At 36.6% G+C, this 20,361-nt stretch overlaps 1 protein-coding gene across 2 annotated transcripts in view; it reads right to left on the bottom strand.

Moving 5' to 3' along the window:
• BMP5 (bone morphogenetic protein 5) overlaps positions 1-15,621 on the bottom strand; it is a 53,085-nt gene extending 37,464 nt beyond the window's left edge. The window contains exons 1-2 of one of the 2 annotated variants that reach the window (XM_085217886.1): positions 15,360-15,620; positions 14,397-14,764 (exon numbers count right to left, since the gene is read on the bottom strand). In XM_085217886.1, the coding sequence (XP_085074012.1) occupies positions 14,397-14,646 (250 nt within the window). In that variant the 5' untranslated portion in view covers positions 14,647-14,764; positions 15,360-15,620. Of the gene's footprint in view, positions 1-14,396 lie in introns of both variants that reach the window. The other variant, XM_085217885.1, reaches the window with a different exon arrangement.
• Positions 15,622-20,361: the final 4,740 nt, after the last annotated feature.

Raw genomic sequence — 20,361 nt, 5'->3', positions numbered from 1 at the left:
ATGATCTTTAAAGTCCCTTCCAACCTAAGCTATTCTTTGATGGTTCTCTATCCATCAACTTCTTGAATGTAAAACTTTCACCATAGCACAAAATACAGAAAAAGACGCACTGAATACAAAACATACACTTTATAGCTCTATTAATCATGGCAGAATGCATCTCAGTTGAATCTTTCATAAATTTAGTAGCTGAAAGCCCAGGTGATCACAGCTTTGGGGGATAACAGTAACAGGTCTTACCAGGACATCATATTTTGGGCAGTCAGTTAGAAAGAGGGACACATTACAACCAAACATCTAGGGGAAGGCAATGAAGAAAGGATGGGGTGCAGTTTGCCATAACATATGGAACAAGGAGAAGCCTGTGATTTCCTTAAGTCATCCAGTTGCAAAAGAACTCTGATCTTAAATATCTATTTTAAAAATGCATAGCCACTAGATTTTTGGTTGTGTTCATTTTCATCAGTGAAAATCACCTTCACTTCAAAAAGAAGAACCGATTAGAGAAAAGATATTCAGTTCTGAGCTAATGCATAGATAAATTAACTAATCCTTATTGCAACATGACCAAATGTTGTTAATTTTTTCTGCAGTTTCAATTACATTTGTCATTGCTTTGGCAAACCACCGTATTTTGATATCTTCTGTCAATAGACTTCCATTTTTATTTGTACGTAATTCTGCTTTTCTCTAATCACAAATTGTCACAAAGAAAACTAACAATTATTCCCAGGTTTCTGACTGTGTGTGAAAGTCAGGATGTCAGATCAACACAGCCTTGAGGTTAACAAATGACAGAAAAAAGAAATCCCTCTTGAGTTCAGCTGCAAATGAGTAGGAACAAAAGTTATACCTCTGGGATCCAATGGTCAGAAAATAGGTGTAAGTTATAACTGTTTTGACACTGTAGAAGTATACAGATGGAACATAACTTCTAAGCAGGGTGAAAGGTCATATATCATCATAGGCCAACTGGCAGGGGAGTAAAACTAAACATTAAAGCACATTCTATCTTCCCACATCTTCTTAGTTCCTGCACATGTTAACCCTCTGCTGCTCACTTCTACCCAATGGTGCCAAGTAACTCCACCATCACCGTTTTGTGTATGTTGCCTCGAAAGCTCCAGCTATTTCCTGTGGTGGATTTTGTCATAAGAGCCTCCATGGAATTCTGCACTTTGAACTGGATATGACCAGATACACTATTTTCTGCTTAGCTTCACATCTGAGTGTTTTAATACTACCCATATGCATTAACACTGACTAAACATTCAATAAAAATCAGCTGTAACAATTACAAGGAAGGAAGACCTCAGGAGCATCTCATTCAGAGTAAAGAAAGGTCTGTTACACATAACTGTTTTGACAGCCAGTTTAGGAGCTAGTCATGGTTTTAACAGCTTCTTACACTAATTCAGACAGCACCCTGAGCTCTGGTGATCTAATCTGATCATAATTAATTCATCATGAGGAGAGATTATTTCACCTACAAATAATCCCCCATACTGAATAAATACACTTACTGCGAAGTTTTTTTGTTGTTTTTTTTTTCCTGAAAGAAACTTAAACCTTATCAGAGTTAATGAATATTTTGACCCTCTTTTAAGACAGAAACTAATTGACTGTTAATGAATTGCAAGTTCTCTATATTGGCCATCCAGCATTAGGCCTGCACTGTCAGAAAAATTAAAAACAGACTTCACAGAAAGTATTTGTGCCATGAAGGAGCTCAGATTAGTTATAGGTAAGACAACAACAGGTGAGCATACCTAAGACAACAACACATTAAGTTATTTTGGACAGACTGGGGAAGAAAGATCCAGGAGTAACAAAATGACTTTAAAAAAAAGTAAATCAGGAATGATTAATGTCAGTGTAGAAGACGAAGATAAAAGCCTTCTTTGTGATCACAGAATCACGGATAGGGTGGCAGGAACCTCTGGGTCCATCTGATCCCACCCCGGCTCCAGCAGGGGCACCCAGAGCAGGGTGCCCAAGGCCATGTCCAGATCATGTACCTGAGTCATTCTTACATTCTCGCTGTAATTCCACCTGTGGCTGCATTTCTCACATGTATGTAGACATAATGTTTCATAATATATCTGCTCAGTTCCTGACAAACTTTTTATCTATAGATAACAACACACCTCCGAAATAACAAAGATGATCTCACAAAGCTTGTGACATATTCTGTAACACCGGCTTCTCCCATCTCCTAGTAGTTAAGCCAATGTGTCTCACACAAAATTTGGGTGTCTTTTTGAGCAGACATTAAGAATGAGCAGGGAGAGAGAAGCCTTCTGTTTACAGTGCTTTTATTTTCCATGCAATTTTTTATTACAACACTGTTAAGAATACTTGGTTTGTGTTTTACTGTGTGCAGTCAGCAAGGTGCCCTTGCACCTATCTGTGCTAAAACTTGATTTCTACAAGGGCTAGGACTATTGCTTTTATCTTTGCTTTTATCTTTTGTTTTCCATATAAAGTAATTGAGAACTCTCTGTTGCCCATCCTCAGAACTGAAAGCATCATAGTGTTATCTTTTTGGATTTATTTCCAGTTCCATTTTGGGAACAAGCCCCCTGCCTGAAGACAACAAACTGGAGCAGCAAGGTTTAAAGGAGGCCACAGTAAATCCCACTGACCAATGTGATATAAAGTTAATTAAGGAAGCTTCATTCCTGTATGGCAATGATGGAGAGCAAATCTGAACTTTTTTTCATAACTTGTTTTGGAATTGTCCCAACTGAGACCAGCTTTCAGCTCACGCAGGTGTCTGTTTCACTGATTTGAGTCCCCTCAAGAATCCCTATTACATTAGTTCTCTCTTAAACACACATGTTACTAAGCACATCCTATGTGGTTTTGCATTTCTAATAAATATGCATAAATATTAATCTTAATGGCATCAGTCTCTCCATCTTGACTCTATGAACTGCAGCATCAACTCAGTTAACTTGTATTCATTCTACAGTAGAATGGATTTTCCATTAATTTTTATACAAATATGCATTTTAGATAATATTATTTAAACTGTACTTACTACGTTTTTATATGTGTGTGTGTGTGTGTGTGTGTATATATATATATATAAATCCATCTCCTTAAAAATATTGTCTCTTTGCGATATAAAGTCTCACTAAAAAATGATTAATTCTATCTCTTAAGAAGTGGTAAAAAAATATCACTTTTTAAAAAGATGTGGTTAAAATGGATATTCATCTCAAGAGCAATAAAATGATTAATAGAGGAAATGTCAAGAAGTCAAAGTGTTCTGAAAAAATACTTAACATTAAACTACTTCAATGAAGAAATCTTATTGTGTCATTATACCTGTACCTCCCCAAATTAAAAAAATATATATATATAAATAAATAAAATAAAGGTTTCTAATTGTAGAAGATTATAACTTAAATTGACATGTAAAAATATTCAACTGTGTACATGCAACTGTATAGAGCTGAACTTCAGTTTTAGCGATACCTCCCTGAAAAAAAGACTTAGTAAAGATTTTGAACTTTCACAAGAATTATTCTGCTCAGTTCACGATAGAAGATTCATGGGCAGTACTTTATCATCCTAGAGCTTCATAGCACAGCACAAGGTAGCATTTTTAATGTAAAATATTACTCATGCTGCACGATAGACCTTTTAAAATAATGCCATAATTATGTGTAATTCACTTCCGCAGGCAATTAATTCTTCATGGCACTTCATTCTCCAGTAAGTCTAATTATCAGGGTCTTAATAAAGCAAGAATGAAGATATATTTCTTTGCTTTGTGTTTTTTAAAGTCCTAAGTCTAGATTTTCACTTGGTATTCATTGGCACTGTTCCGATGTTAATAGAGCTGAATTATTAAATCAGCTATGGGTATATATGTGTGTGTGTATATATATATATATATATATAAAATAAACAACACCTGCATTTTTATGTTATGGCTTCCTTCCTTTTTTTTTTTTTTTTTTTTCCCCGTCATCAATTTAGGAAAACACATTTAGTATAATCTATTTATGACAAGTGAGCTACGGAACAGTAACAATAGAAAACATACGTATTGTTTTTAGTCAGAAGAAAAGCAATATGATCAACACTAAGGGTTTTAGAAGACATCAACTATATGAAAAGCATTATAAAATATTGAGTGTGAAGTTGCCTTCTGAGCCTTTAGAATGCCCATTTTGAAGAACTGCATCTGTTTCTGTGTGTTGATTTGTTTTCTTTTTTTTTTCTGCAACGACAGGATAATTGCTGCTTTTTAATGAAACCTTAGATGTTCCCATAAATCACTAACTCACAGAACATCTCATACTAAATATCATACAACTCTCAATAAACTCATGGGAACTAGCAATGCTAGGGAAGCATAAGGAACTCCGAAGTTTTGGAAAACCACAGAGAGATCATTTGTGGTTCATCTCTTTTGTCTCATCATATGTGAACTTCAGCCCTTGCAGTGCTGTTGATAGGTTTCTCACTCCTTCCTCGATCCCGTAAGAGAAAGCTCCAAGCTGAGAATCAGTGAAGAGAAGTCTTTCTCAGAATAAAGAAAACTGTGGGATTTTCTTCTCAGAAATGCCAATGATCATAAATAGAAAAAGAACAGTTTATGTTTTGCAATCAACTGTACAAAGCACAACTCTTACCAATCTAACTAGGAGATTACTCAGCACCTCATACCACTGAATTCTTCTGCTCTTTTAGACTTCAGCTCTTTGGAGCAGATCCATAAACTCTCCTCCTTGTTTCAAAATGTTACGACAGGATGTAATTAAGTACAATTAACAGGGAGGTCAAATGGTCATCTGATAAACACTGGTCCAAACAGGCAGCTTGAAAGGTCAGGGCTGCTAAAGCCACATAGTATTGATGGGAAATAATATTATGATTTAAGGGGGAAAAAATCCCAGTGACTAAAACTGAAAAGATTTACATGCTTTCTATATTACATACACAAACCCTTGCACACACACTGATATGCATGCACACATGCCACAAAGAGGCAACAGCCTACATTCTGGGAACTAGAGCTACACTAACCACATGCTCACCATGCATTACACCAGGTCTGAAACGTCAGATTTGATGCTTTAATTCCAGTATTTCCTTTTCTTTTTCATTATTTTGTAAAACTGTCTGTTTTAAAACTTCTTGTCCTTGGCTTATCGAAGCCTTAAACTCACCAGGAGGAAAGGCAAGGTGTTCAAGGCTCTCAGGAGCTAGGTCTTTCATAGATCTAGCCAGCCACAGTAAAAACAGACTTCAGAAGAAAAAAAAAAAGAAAAAAAAAGCTGTTGCAGTCCTCTGCAAAGTAAAAGAAAAAAGGACATTCATCTTTGTGAATGAGAGCACAAAGAAGTGAAAATGAACACAGAACTATTTGTCCATCCTCATTCTGTGGTTCAAAAGACTGAGGCTCACTCTCTGAGCATCTTCAGGTTTTCATTTTTCGCTCCTCAGTCATTTCACACTCAAACTTCCAGGTTCAGGCTGGTGCTGGAGAGACTCACAGCAAGACTTTTGCACAGCATCTCATGTACAAGGCAATCAGGTTGCCTTGTAGCAGATAAACCTTCTACATCACCAGTACTCTGTAACCTGCAGTCAGACAGATAGCCCAGCTGAGGCACCTTGAGAAAGGCCTTCCTAAGTTATGTCCCTGCTGCATCTCTGCCATCATAAATCACCACAAAGACTACAGGTGCCATGGAGGTGTATGCTGGGTTTACTCTGCTTTATTATCCACACCACCGTTCACCCACTTTTTTGATTTCTCAACTAATTTATTTTGCAAATCATTACTCTAGAATTCTGTGACCCCAGATACCATGCATCAGTGGATGCCACCCCCACTGCTCCAAAATCAAACTCACAAATCATTTATTGTTTCTGCTCTTTCATCTCCTGGAGTCTAGGTTTGCCAGGACATATTTTATCACCTCTATTTATGAAACTGATGCTATCCATATTGCAGTAGCCCAATGAAATATTTTTTTCTGAAATTATTTTGTAGTATCTTAGAATTGAATATCTCATCTAAATTTTTCCCTCCGTTTTTTCAAAGGAATATTTCATACGGATATACCTAGTTAAGTTATTACTAATTTATGATTATTCTGGATCATGGCTACAGTTTTTCAAGATTTAATTTTAGTCAGATTTTTGAGAATTAGAACAATTCCATTTGAAAGATGCAGTCTCCAGAAGAATTTTACAAACCAGATTCTCGTGGGATCTGAATGAGTAATATTGCTAAGCAGAAGACAAACCTTAAAGAAATTTCAGCACCTTTCATCTTTCTACCTCAGAGGATTAAGTGAAAGTTCACAGGTAGAGATATATGTCTTTTACCATTACTAGCTGTCCTGATCATCTTTCTATGCTCTGATTCATTAAAAAATGTCTCACTTTGCTCTAATTACAGCAAACTAAAGCTGCATCCTGGCAAGATACCACACATACCATCAAATTATTTAATAGTAATCAGGATGTCAATCTATCTACACTGGAGCAGTTGCTCAAAAAAAAAGGACTTGAAAACTAAAAATTCAAATTTACTTTTTGGAGCATCTCTTAATAATCGTGGGAAGCTTCTGAACAGAGAACTGAACTGCTTGGTTCACAGTTGTTTTTTGTATGGAAACAAATTCATAATCCAGTACCAAACACAAACCAGCTCCTGCTAGGTGTACCTCACCCACAAACTCACATAATGTAGTTGTCAGGGTTGACAAGTTCTGCCTGCTGTAGCACTTCTTTGTTTTATAGGAAATTTTAACCAAGGGTGTTATTTTAAGAGATGAGCAAATGGGGAAACCCCATGGCCTCACCAATAAAATATGAACTTTAGGTGCAATGGAGCACTCATAAATATTACTAAGAACAAGGGGATTCATTGTTTCTCCTGACCCCTTTTAGCTTCTCCTCTGATCTCAATCTCTCTGTGTGCGTCATGGCAGCCCTCATCCTTTAACCTGTGGTTTTTAAAAGCTAGCTTCTATGTTATTTATGACCATAAACGTTAGTAGGCCGTCTGTGCACTCTCTGCATACACATACTGAAGGTGGGGAGGGCTGCATTTTTATTTTGCAGGAATGAGAAGTTTTGCCTGGAGAGATGGCTGGGGGTGAGGTAGCAGCTCTGCCATGAGGGATCAGGAAGAAAACCACTCCCTTCACCTGCAAGGCTTGCTGGAAACAGAAAACCAAGCCCTGACTTATTTTCTCTTTCAATTATAAATTATCCATATTTATGACATTCTCTCTCGTTTTCTCTTCTGTTCATCTCTCTCTGTCTGCTTGCACCTTCTTCTCCCTACCATTAAATTGCTTTTCCACTGTGTCTCTGTAATTGCCTTGGCCCATGCAATGCTCTGCTTCACAATACCTCTTGGAGGCTCCCAGTAACACCAGTTGCCTCCCAGCACACACTGTGCCTCTGTCCAGAATCTTTCCCAGGCCCACAGGCTGCTGCCTGCTGAGCAGAGGCCTCTGTTCCCTCTGAGGCCTGCTCGGAGCTTTGCCATTTTTCTCTCATTCCTCCCCTCATTCCACCATCTCCCGCGCCGTCGCCTGCTCTCACCGCTTCTCTTCCTTTAATCCTTTCCCCAGCTGATCGCCACTGACAGAAAATTAAAGCTCAGTGACCCTGACCAGGCGGAGGGGGCTAGAGACAAGGGAAAGGACAAGCAGGAGAGGATGGGGAGAAGTGTGGGAAATCATTATGAAGTCTGCTAGCAGCTAGAGTCCTCCTGTAGCCCTGGGGAGTCTTTCTTTAGCTGGAGGCTGCAATTGGCACTTCATAAACTGTTCATTCTCAGCTATGTGGAAACACCAGACAACACCAAGCATGATCAGACTATAATCAATCAATTTTCTGCAAAACTTCATTAGCCTGTGGGCCCATGAAAGCGAGCTGAAAGGAGCTGCCATGGCTAAAAAGAGAAGAAAAAGGAACTGCCCATCTTGTAATTACTGCCATAACTCAGGCAGTAAGAAGGCAGGTAGCCATGGTGAAATTCTTTGCATAATGTAACATCCAGAGAAAATAATGACAGAAGCAATGAGTGTAGGAGATCACATATGTGCCAGAGCCGTCCTGTTATCTAAGCATATAAAGTGGGATTTAGGAGGAGAACCAGGAGGATTTCCACTCAGCTCATGTCAGGCCGATTCCTCCCTCACATGCTCTGCACTGAGGCGTCTCCGCAAGCCGCCCTCCTCTTTCATGGCCAGCCAGAGTCACTTCGAGATTGTGTTTTCCTGGGAAAATATGTACTGTACAATACATACAAACCCCACAACCCCACCCAAAGTCTGTGTTTAGTCTGGAAAGCAGCACTTTCTAAAGAAGCAGCGGAACTGGGTCAGCCATTCTTCCCAATGGGAAAAATATTATTAACAATATATATTTATATATATTCATGGATATATATAGCTTTTCACCATGCACGTCTAACCATCTGCTAAATCAGTTTCTCTTCAGTTATCTGCAATTTCTTTCAAACCTGTCGGCAAGAGAAGTCAGACAGTTTTATGCCCCAGTTAATGGAGAGCTTGACATTTTTTTGGCTGAGTAGATACAATAATTTGCTTGAATTTAAGTGTTAACTTTGGCAAAGAAATAATTGACAGTTGTAAAAAAAAACATTATTTTGTTAGATGATGATATTTATGAATTATACACAAACCTATTTTGAGGGAAAACTACGTAGTTCATAATGTTCATGTAACATGAGAGATTTAAAAAAGAAATAAAAATATTTCAGTAGAAAACAACAAATGTACTAAAATTTCAAAAAGGAGTATGGAAAATGTTTCTAGCTCAAAATCAAAAATGATTCCGAACAACTTGCCCTGTCATCACACAAAAATTGGTTAAATCTGACTAATCGATTGTAAAGATGGGGTGAGGATTTTTATGGAATGTCAGCCAGTTAGAAAAGTCCTTTTGTTCTTGAAATAAATAAATAAACCTGTGCCAAAAGCTGTCTTAACATTTAATTTGAGCATAGAAAATCTTTCCATTATTAAAAGTTACTTCTAATGCCAGATTGGGTACCTTGGTGACAACAAATAATTTCAGCCCACTGATTGTGTGACTAAAATTCATTAAGGGAAAAAGTATCTTAGGATTTCAAGATACCTGTAGAGTATACTTCAGACAAAGATTAAATGAGACCTTCTTGATTTAATTTGCTTTACATTTTAAGGAAAAGAGTGAAAAACACTATCTTTTTGACTTTTGGTTGCCATTTAAAAAGCTTCACAAATATTTTCTCATTTTGTCTTGGTATTGATCCAAGTTCACAAATAATGACATGGAGTCTATTTGTTATTTAACATGTTTTATCTCTGTAATAGCATCCCTCTGTTCATGGCAAGATAATAGCACTATTTCTGCCACTTCACTTAAGGCTGTGTCAATATTTTCATTAGAAGTCTGCATTTTACAGACTAAAACTGTACCATCGCCAAGGAAATTCATATAATGTTGTAAGACAGCAACATCTGAAATTGAGTGGGAGAGAGAAGTAGGGAGAGTAGTAGATAGAGAGAGGGAGAAAAAGGATGAAAGAAAGGATGAAAGGAAGAAAGGAAAGAAAGAAAGAAAGAAAGAAAGAAAGAAAGAAAGAAAGAAAGAAAGAAAAAGAAGAAAGAAAGAAAGAAAGAAAGAAAGAAGAAAGAAAGAAAAGGAAAAAGAAAGAAAGAAAGAAGAAAGAAAGAAAGAAAGAAAGAAAAGAAAGAAGAAAGAAGAAAGAAAGAAAGAAAGAAAGGAAAGAGAAGGAAGGAAGGAAGGAAGGAAGGAAGGAAGGAAGGAAGGAAGGAAGGAAGGAAGGAAGGAAGGAAGGAAGGAAGGAAGGAAGAAGAAGGAAGAAGAAGGAAAGGAAAGGAAGGAAGGTTATTCCTAAACTTTGAGGGGAGAAGTTAACAACCCTGAGGCCTTGCATGTATCCTTCAAAACCAGCTCTCCTTCCACAATCCGTGATATTTTATGTCTTAGCACTCTATATCCCTCACCAATGATATTTTATCTTGAAGAAACTGAATTAGCTTAAATTATGAAACGAGCTACTAAATACACTTCAGGTCTGATTGTATTTAGCAACATTTTCTTTCTCAGGTGAAACAAAAAAAATGTTTGTACAGGTATTCGTTGTGGATTAATCTACTGTAGGATTCTTAAAGCAGCTCTATAAAAGTTATGCTCTACTGTGTTAGCATTCTTGGCTGAACACAATGGACTGTAAATCTTGTGAATTTATGTATTTGTTCAGTGTTTTAAAGAACAAGACAGTGTGCAACGTTGGGGTAGAGAAACTGGACTAAAATGAGCAGTCTTCTCTGCCTCCAATAGGGAATGTTCACTTGGATTTCCATGTCTGATTTAAAAACTGATCACAGAGAGTGTGTTTTTTAATTATTAACTATGTTAATTAAAATTACAGAATCATATTGAATGTGAAGAAAAGGTATTTTGATGGTGCGGTAATAACTCTAAAAATCCGTATATTATTGTACTGTAATCTATATTAGCATAGGGCAGTTCAAAGGCACAAATTTGACAGTAATCTTCACATCTGAGTTTCTGAAGTTAATTTAGATGCTAAGAAAGAAAAGTATGTCAAAAAAAAACCACAAAGCTTTTATATGTTTGCCCCCTATAACATATAGAGCATGAATCATTTCACAGAAAGATATGGAGAAAGAAAATAAATTTGCTTAGCAAATGCAACAATCTGTTTAGGGAAAAAAAAAAAAAATCACGGATGTGTTGTAAACCAATGAGAATACAGAACATTTGAATTGCATGAGAAGGAACATGGAAGTCCAGTGGATTTAATGATCACTTTGATGCTAATGTAAAATTCAGTCCGTGAAATGCTCAACTGTAGTTTCAAAAAGTGCTGCTGTTTCTCCCAGTCTCGGGCATGTCTATGTTTTTATTTGAGCCCTCTCTTTTGGTGAGAGGTGAGGACTGGGAATGCTAACATTTATCTTAACAAAGTCCTTCTTCAACTAAATTTCGAGTGAGCACAAAAGTGAGTATAGCTACATTAGCATTATTTGCATGTTCTCGGAAGAACAGGGTATCCTATGTAAGTCATTTTAGGAGCTCAGCCAAAAAGAAGATGCCAGAACTCTAAACAGTCAAGGATTTGCAACAATATAATAAAATATAACAATAGGATAAAAAACACTCAGTGAGGAAAACAAAGTCCTGAACTTGTAGGTGATATAATCAGATCTTTGAAAACCCCAGTGTATTTAGTGGAGGATTTATTCTTTGACTGCTGGACCAACCCCAGTTAACTCTTCTGCTACAGTCATCAATATTTATGGAGAGCTGCCAATGCACACAGTCTTATACAAAGCACAGGACAAGGCATATTCTCTGCCTTGTTGTATCTTTCAAGAAAGAAAGAGATGGAAATTGAGGTGCAAAGAGCAGGTGTTTACAATTTTAACTTCAGGAGAAGTAAATGCAATCTTGTTTTTCTCCCTGATTCCTTGACGAATTGCACTTCCCTTGATGATTATTTTTTAAATTTGCTTTGGAAAGTGAGGTATTCACAGCTCTGACAGGTTGATTTTTTATCAGAATTAACATACACATTCCAGTTTTTATTCTTTAGTATAATATTATTTGTCCTTTCTCATTTTTTTTTACTTTATTTTTTTAATTATATTCAGTCTTTTCAATCTAATGCTTAATAATTCTTAACAAACATCTCAGTTACATATTTCTTGTTTAAATATTTTTTATCTTAAAATAATATAACTAGCTGCGATATATACAAAAATTTCAATTTAAAATAAAAAAAATTCAGTTTAACATGATTAATAAAGCTTTATAATTACACCTTATGCAATTAATAGTGTGCAAGTATGAATATGGTGAATAGTTTTTCCAGTGCAGATTAATTTGATGCAAGTTGACTGGGGCTTCAAATCTAAAACCTTTTGAATTATTACTGTGCTGCACCAGCATTTATTGATTTTAAGGTACAGTGTTAGCATTCACTTATCACTGCATATTTTTCCCATTGTATATTAAAAGAGCTTGCCCTCATCTGTCACAATCTTATGTGGCATAAATCATACGAAATGGTTACCTGTTTCCATGATTTATTTTGTTATTATGTTAATTATACCGAAACATAGGATTGTTTAATAAAAACGTTGAAGTTAATCTACATCAGTCATCAATATTTCTTATGCATGCTACATGGTAGAATATGTGATAAACCACAATAACCAACGAGTATAGAAGGGCATTTGAAGTGAATTGGGGTTTAGCCTCACTAAAAGCTGAGACATTTTAATTTTACAGAACACAAACAAAAACTGCTATTTACTTTTTTTTCTGCTGTAAGCTAATTGAGTCTATTAACCATATTCACTAGAAAAATAACATACTCCCCCACTTTTCACAGCTTTGAAACACAGAGTGAAATATACATAGACTTTAACTGCTCCTAAAAACTATCTCAAGGCAATGCTTCCTTCCCAACAAAATGAGACTATGTTATAAACTTCCCAGTTAAAGTAAGACATTAGAAACCTGCAGCCTCCCAGAGAGGAGTTTCATCTGGGAAAACACAGCAGGATCAGGCCAGCACACATCTGACACTGACCCTGAGACTTACACTCATGAAATGCAAGAAGTCCTCCTGAAATCAGAGATGTTTCTTGAAATCAAAGAGAGTAGGTCCCATGTTAACAGCCATCAGTGCCATTGATGAAATGGTCTCTGACATATACATGGAGGGTTTTTCACGAGACAAGTGAGAAAAAAAGTTTGCAGGATCAGGACCTTGCCTAATGCTGAAGAGATCAGAGCATTTCTAATTTTTCTTTGTAACATTGCCATTTTAAACTCAATGTATTCCAGCCATTCTGAGTGAATCGAGTCATCTGATGATAAGTTAAAAGAAATGCAGAGATAAGAAGTAACTCTTTCTTAAGGATGAGTAACACACTTCCCAAAATCAGAGATTTCATTTTCTTCTACCCTGCTATTTCAGGAGCAAGAGCAACAAGCAAATGCATTTAGAGTTCAGACATATGTTACTCCTAAAAAAAAATATCTCAGAATTAAACACCCCCCGATCTGCCAAACAAATGTAATTTTATTACTATGCCAGCTAAACTCCAGGGTGTCATTTTTTTCCCAGAAATTTTAGATGTTGAGGAGTTTAGTGTTTGGAAACATTTTTAATCCTGCTGCAGGGATTAAAAACCTGGTAGACATTGAAGGTATAGAACTTGTGTGATAATCGGAAGGTATTTCAGAACGTGTGCCATTGCTTAAAAAGTTTCTACAGAAAGCATTATCCTGGAAAGTAAGGTTTTATCAGATTTTGCATGAGCTTACTGAGAAGTTTCCAATTAAATCTCCTACTATTCAGATTAAACAAGAAGTTTTTAGATAGCTTTATGAGTTCTGCAGCATTTAAATTACTTATAAAAATAGCAAGTACATTTCATGAATTATTTGCAGCTTTCTTAATGAGATTTAGGTTGCCTTCTATTAAAGAAATCTGTAACTGCTTTTTTAACCACAACATAACTGGTAAGCATGTTTATTGTACTCAGAAGCCAATATAATTTAGTTTTATCAGGTTTTGTGTCTGATATGATACAATTTTCAAAAGCATTCCTTGCTTGCATGTTTCTGATGTTTAATTCTCTAATTGATTAATGGCAGAAAATAAGAACTGTTGCAGACTTTGAGCACCATGGCAGTGTAGTAAAACATAGTCTGTGGTTATTAAATAGAAATAACAAAGAAACAGAAACAGATTATATAAAATCCAACCAGCCAGCTGAAAAGATAATAAAAATCTGACTTTTACCATTAGAAAAAAAAAAAATCCCAAATAACCTAAGAAATCTTTTTTTTTTTTTTTTTCACCTCAGAAATGGCTTGACTTTTCCCTTTTTATAACATCCTGGGTTTTAAAATATTAACAACTGATGTTTGTTCATGTCTGAGCTTTAAACAAAACAGTGCGGGAAATAACCGAGCAATAGGCATAAGTGTTTGATTTTTTTGAGATTAAAAAAAAAAAAGGAGTTAGTTTGGCCTAAGGCAGAATTTTCATTACATCAATGAAAGAAAGAAAACAGAAGCCAGCAGAGGGGAGTTATAGAAACTGACTTTATATAAACAGTGAGAAAAATCTTTTTCCATGGCCACCTACAATGTAGCTACTTCACCGTTAGTACAACTTTTCTTTTGCAAGTGGCACAGCAGCCAGGGCCCAATCCTGCTGTTTTAGAACAGGTTACGCTCCGGCTGAAACATTTCCCCTCTCAGCCCTCCAAGATCAGCCTAACAGTTCGTCAAACAGAGCAGAAAGAACAACAACAAAAAAAACTTTGACATACCTAAATTGACAAAGCTCATGACCATGTCAGCATCATTCAGAAAGTTGGTGTCGTGCAGGCTGGCTAAGGGAGGATTCTGTGTGGCCAGGGTGGTCATGCGAGACAACTGTATTTTCCGCGAATATCCATTTGGAGAGGCAGGGTATCCTTTCTGCATCCCTCTGCTCTCCCCTGCCATGGATCCCTTCAGTGAGTACTCCAGCTCCTCGGTATCCTCTTCATTTGTCATGGCATTATACAGGTCCAGCATGAAGAGGGGTGCAGAAGAAGCCTGCTTTCCTGGTGAAAATGGTCTGGGTCTGTGAGGTAGACCCAGGATAGAGAGAATCTCTCTCTGAATCTCCCTTCTTTCATGGTTCCGCAGCCTCCTGTAAATAAAACTCGAATGGACATGATTGTCTCCTAAACCTCCCTGTGCGTGACCCACCAGAACCCAGCAATTCCAGAGCAAGCCCACGAAAGCTTTGAGTGCAGTTAGGTTCATCTTTGAAAAGAAAAAGAACAGGGAAAAAAAAAATCTTTTCTCCTACTTGTCCTGAGTTCCTATGAGGTCTGCTTTCCCAGTGGCTGAAAAACAAAATTTACCTATTCTTCATGTCAATGTCATCTCTAAACGTAACATCTTTGGTGATTTCTCTCCCCCCACCCTGTTTAAATATTATGGAATGTGTCAGGTTGCAGTTATTTCTAAGAAAGCTGAAATTCAGACTTCCAATTTTCCACTCTTGTTATCGTTTTTTCTGCATTTATGGAGCAGAAGACCAGTATTTTCTCAGCTGACCTAGGCATTCCTATATAAACCTTAGATAACCAGGTCTTGGGTGGGGAGCTGTATCAGCAAGAGCTGTTCTTCTGACACATTGTAGTTCCCAGAGTTATCTTCCCTTCTTATTCTGAGTTCTTCGTACACCTTGCGCTCTTCCCAAGATAAATCCTGAGTCACAGATTAGTCTTGATCTGTACCTTGGTGGTGTAACACATATCTGTCCAGCAGCCTGGTGATAACGTTAACATCTTTTGAAGCGCTTGAGTGTAAAGTAATTCTAAAGCATGTACTAATCAAATTAATGTGTTGCCATGAATTTACTTGAAAAAAAAACCCGTCTGTAAATCCATTCAACCCTTTTCAGCTTCTTAACTGTTATTTCCAACTCTTGCAGGCACAAATATAACAGCTCTCTTCAAGAGAGATCTAAAGACTAATGTAAGCACAACCCTGCTGGGAAAGAAGAGGCTTCTCATTGTAATTTGAAACGGGTATAGCAAAAAAGTCCTTAACCCTTCTGTTGCCAGACAAAGCTTTAAGCCTTCCACCTCCCCAACTTACAGTAATGCACTTAATTTGCTTATCGACTGCTTTTTCTTTCCTGGCAGCTTGCAGAATATCCAAGCAAGCACTTTTAATTTTAGCAGTTTTAGGATATGTAGATAGCTGAAGGCTTGGTGTAATGTGGAAGCTCCTGCGACTCTACTCAGGAGTCTATAGTTTCGTAACCTTGAATATGAAACCCGTATAGCAGACCAAAATAGCATCTCATTAATTCAAGAAATGTTTATATTTTAGGTAGGCTTAGCAAATAAAGGTGACCTTTTTAACAAACTCCGTAGGAAATTTTGTCTGTTAGGCTTGATTCACGCTTCTCTAAAAATGCCGGCAATGCATTCTGAATGAAAACAAATTTATTCAGCAAGCGAGATTTCAAGTTGTGCATAGCCAACGGTGTAATTATGGTCAGAGTCACAACTTTCATAAATTGTAATTTGCAATGATAATTTAGTCAAAGTAGATTTTGACTCATAAATTACTGTACTACATTTCCCAGTAAATATCAAAAGCTGAGATTTAATCCCACAACCTGTTATTAACTGGAGAAAGAAACAGCTTAACTACAGGAAAAAAAAAAAAAAAAAAAAAAAAAAGAAGAAGAAAAAAAAAAGAAAAAAAGAAAAAAAGATTTTAAAATTGCTACATACGTAGTTAGGATTTAGCTTAGGATTTTATGAGAGCCAGCAACTTGTGTTTTCCTCTCACTAAAACAAAATCACAGTGTTAAATTTCATACCACTCAGATTGTTTGTGGTCACATTTTCTCACTCCTACCTCGTCCTGGGGAGATTTTCCTTTGATGGGGGTGGGGATGGGGGGAGGACAAAAAAAGTTAATAAACATATGACGCTGAGGAAAAAAACAGGTATATAAAATGCATCCCGCCGGGTTTTCCCTTACATGACTAGCACCTACTCAGCAAATCACACAGTCCTTGAGTAAACTTGGGAGTGTGACAGCAAGTACAGTCACACCCTAAGAAGCCAGGAACAATTTATCTAGTATACTAAGTACAAATGAGCTTTTCTCATATATTGTGACTCCTAGTCTATATCTACAGTGCAGTCCAACTATCATTAAAATACAGCTGATTCTCTCTCATAAATCAACACACATAATAGACGATGCTTCTACCAAGGAAGGATTTATCTCATACTAGACCTGCTGGATTAACACTGAAATTAATGAAGCTATTCAGCAAGAGCTCTGCTATTCTTAGTGGAAAAATACTCAAAATCAGAATATGCTTTCTTCCCTCATTAAGGTTTTCCCCCAAAATCCATTTGTTAGAAGAAAACCATCATTTCCGTTTTTGTTTTGCTTTCACTTGTTCTGCTCAGACAATTGTAATGATACATGAGACTTTACCATACATATGTCTTTTTTGAATCAGCCCATCATGTATTTTGCAACAAGGTTTATTTCTCTTTTCCAGCAATATATTCTCTTTTTTTTTCCCTAAGCATTCATAAAAGCCCATAGATTGATTGCTCAGAGGATTTAAGTCCTCAGCCCATCAGTACAGCCAGCAATAGAAACTTCCTATATTATCCCACCAGGGTGTCTGGAGTTCTGCATTTAGTTAATCTCTTTCTATTGAGGAAGCCAAAATGCCCTCAAGTTTGAGGATGCTTTTACCTTGTAAACATCTTTCTAGATAGGAATGAGGTAGGACAACCTACTAATCTTATGGTTAATGAAAATAGCTCCTGCCACTTTCAGACGGAGCCACAACCAAAGATGCAAACTAATACAATGGATTTATTTTACAGTAACCTCCTCTTCACCGAGCTTTGAAACATCCATAAGTAGAGCATAAACATGTTGTTATTAATATAAATGATCTTACGTAATAAATCTGCATTCCATAAACAGTCATGGTTAATGTGGATCTTTCATGTACGTGAGATATAGCCAGCTCTAAAAATGAAAGCCTTTGCTTGAGGAATGAAAGGACTCTCTGAGAGCTGATAGGTCCCATTTCAATGTTCCAATAAGAACCAATTTACTTCCAGAGAAAAATATCACATACAATTTCAGCATGTCAAGATATTTTATTTGATAAAATATAAAAATATATTGGCACAGCTATCTGGATTCAGTTTAGCTTGAGGTTCAGTTTCAAAGTCATCTTAGATCTATGTTTCAAGTTTTACAATAAAAACTTATTTCAACTTGTTTGCATAATATCAAAACTTAAAAGAAATGCCATGTTCATGCCATGTTCAGACACATTCAAATCTAAATAACAGTTGAGGTCAGTATAAATTATTGACCCAGAATCAAACCCAGGGATTTAAAAAAAAATGCCTTAGAGATTCTAGTTTTACCTGCATTCAAAACTGAAGTTCCAGAATATAAAACATATACACGGATTGACCTTTTTTCATCCCCAGGTGCTCAACCAGAAAGCAATGTAAGAAATCACCTGACCAGTACTTATCTGGTACGTAACAAAGTAAGAAAATAAAGAGGAAAACCAAAATGACACACAGGGGAGCACACAAAATGGCACACAGCCAGAGCACTGTGTGGGCACCACAGGCAACACAATGTTGGAAAGAAATCATGAATTTCTTAAATAACATGGCTCATGGATGCACTATGAGCAGATTTGGAGCTTCTTACAGCTGATCCAAGCTAAACAATATTAGAGCAAATGTAATTAAAGTCATGAAACCTGGGAATCCAGGTCTCAACAGACTTGGATTGCAATGGATCCTAACACTGCAACAGTGAAAAAAATTATTGTTCTCCACAGGCTAGTGCAATCATTAAGGGTGAGGTTGATTTTATGGGCAGTGCCTATTATTCAGAAATAAAATCAGTGGAGGGCCACCAAGTGCAGTAACTCACTGGATCCTCACTGTCACATCAGCTGGCAGAGATTCACCACAAGAGCAGATCTCCGTGACTGCCTGCCACATGCAAAATAGAATAAAAGACAGATCCTTTCCAAGATATCAGTCTGTGTCTGAAGCCTACACATGCAAACTGATTGATTCTGCTGGCTCTTTCCCCCTTAATGACCAGCTAAACTTGGCATTTATATAATGCATAAACAGATGACCCACTGTTAAAAATGTGTAAATCTATCATTGCTGTCTCTGCAAGATTAATGCTGAAAAAGGTGCATGGAGAAAGAATTTTTATAAAAAGGATTCAAGAAAGCAGGAAAATAACTAAGGGTTAAAATTACAGATTCTCCAGCAAAATAGAAAACAAGTCTTCTATATTCTTCATGGGACAGAAATGTTACAGAGACACTGTTGCTGGCATACCTGCTATACTCCTTACCTCTAAGCTGAAATTACAATGGTTTGGACATCAGCTGTATATATAAAAGCTTTTAGCATAAGCATGCCTATCTTTATATGTTCCAAATGTCCAAGCATGATATCTTTTGCTTTTCTTTTTCTAAATTCATTGAGTTGAAAGGCCTATGAAAGTTGCATTTTTAACCTGCAAACATGTTAAGGAAAACCAAACATTTTTCTGTATCAATGAAATACATGTCTGCTAATGCAAAGGGAATTCCACTTGTAATTGACAAAGTGTAAAAATTGGCTGCATTAGCTGCAGAAATTGGCAGTTGGGAAATAAATTGATTACAATATTATAAGTGTAACCTGTAAATGTACCTATATAAAGCTCTTTAACTTGGGATAACCTCACAGTGTTTGCTACTTGACAGACAGGAATCATTTCATGTGTGGAAACACTACCATTACTGCAACAGAAAATTTGTTCTGCATGATTACCTTATTAAACTTCATATCCAGACAGAATGATAGCTGTGTTGTGCTCCTCACACCTCAGTTTCAGGGTAACCACTGGTGTTTTACACTTTGTTTGTACCCTTTACATATATTCCTGAGGATTGCTAAGCATTATATAGGGAGAGCACTTCTATTTCGTGCTGCAGTCAGAAAAATGCATTACAAAGCAAAGTTTGCTAAATACAAGTGTTCAGTACTGACATTATAGAGCAATTTATTTGGTTATCAATCAGCTTCCTGTAGCAAAATAGTTTTTCATTCAGAATTGCAGAAGTTCTTGCACAATCACGTATCAGAGGTAAGTCATCAGGCATCTTACAGGTGGCATTTAATAGAACACTTGCTTAAAAGCTACAGAAGGAACCCCAGCTCCAAATTATAATCTGTGAAGTTTGTCCTGTCCATTGCATGCACAAAATGTTGTAAAGCTTTCAGCACAAAACAGCCTGCAGCATTAACAATGCACTCTTTTTAAAGATTGAAAAATGAAACAAAACAAAAACAAACAAACAAACAAAAAAGCAAATCATTCAGTAATCTGCTTGAAGACTTCTTATAATTTACTGTGTTTGAGGACTGGGAAAATAAAAAAGGAAGATCTGATTTCACACGTACTCTTAAGAATACATGTACCGCAAAATATACAATTAATAATATGATCCAACATCACAGTGCTGTCATTTGCATAATTTACAAACCCAAAGAGCTTCCAGGAATCCCCTTTGGTTTACAATAAGCCTCTAATTAGTTAAAAGAAAAATAAAAAAAAAAGAACTGCACTGAAGCAAATACAAAACACTTGGACAAGAGCAAGTTGTTTCTAAGTAGAAAGTATAGCACTTTTTAAGAAGATTTTTCT

The sequence above is a fragment of the Meleagris gallopavo genome, chromosome 2 (genome assembly GCF_905368555.1).
Source record: "Meleagris gallopavo chromosome 2, MGAL_WU_HG_1.1, whole genome shotgun sequence".
NCBI classification, from domain to species: Eukaryota; Metazoa; Chordata; class Aves; order Galliformes; family Phasianidae; genus Meleagris; species Meleagris gallopavo.
This window is presented reverse-complemented; position numbering and strand designations above follow the sequence as displayed.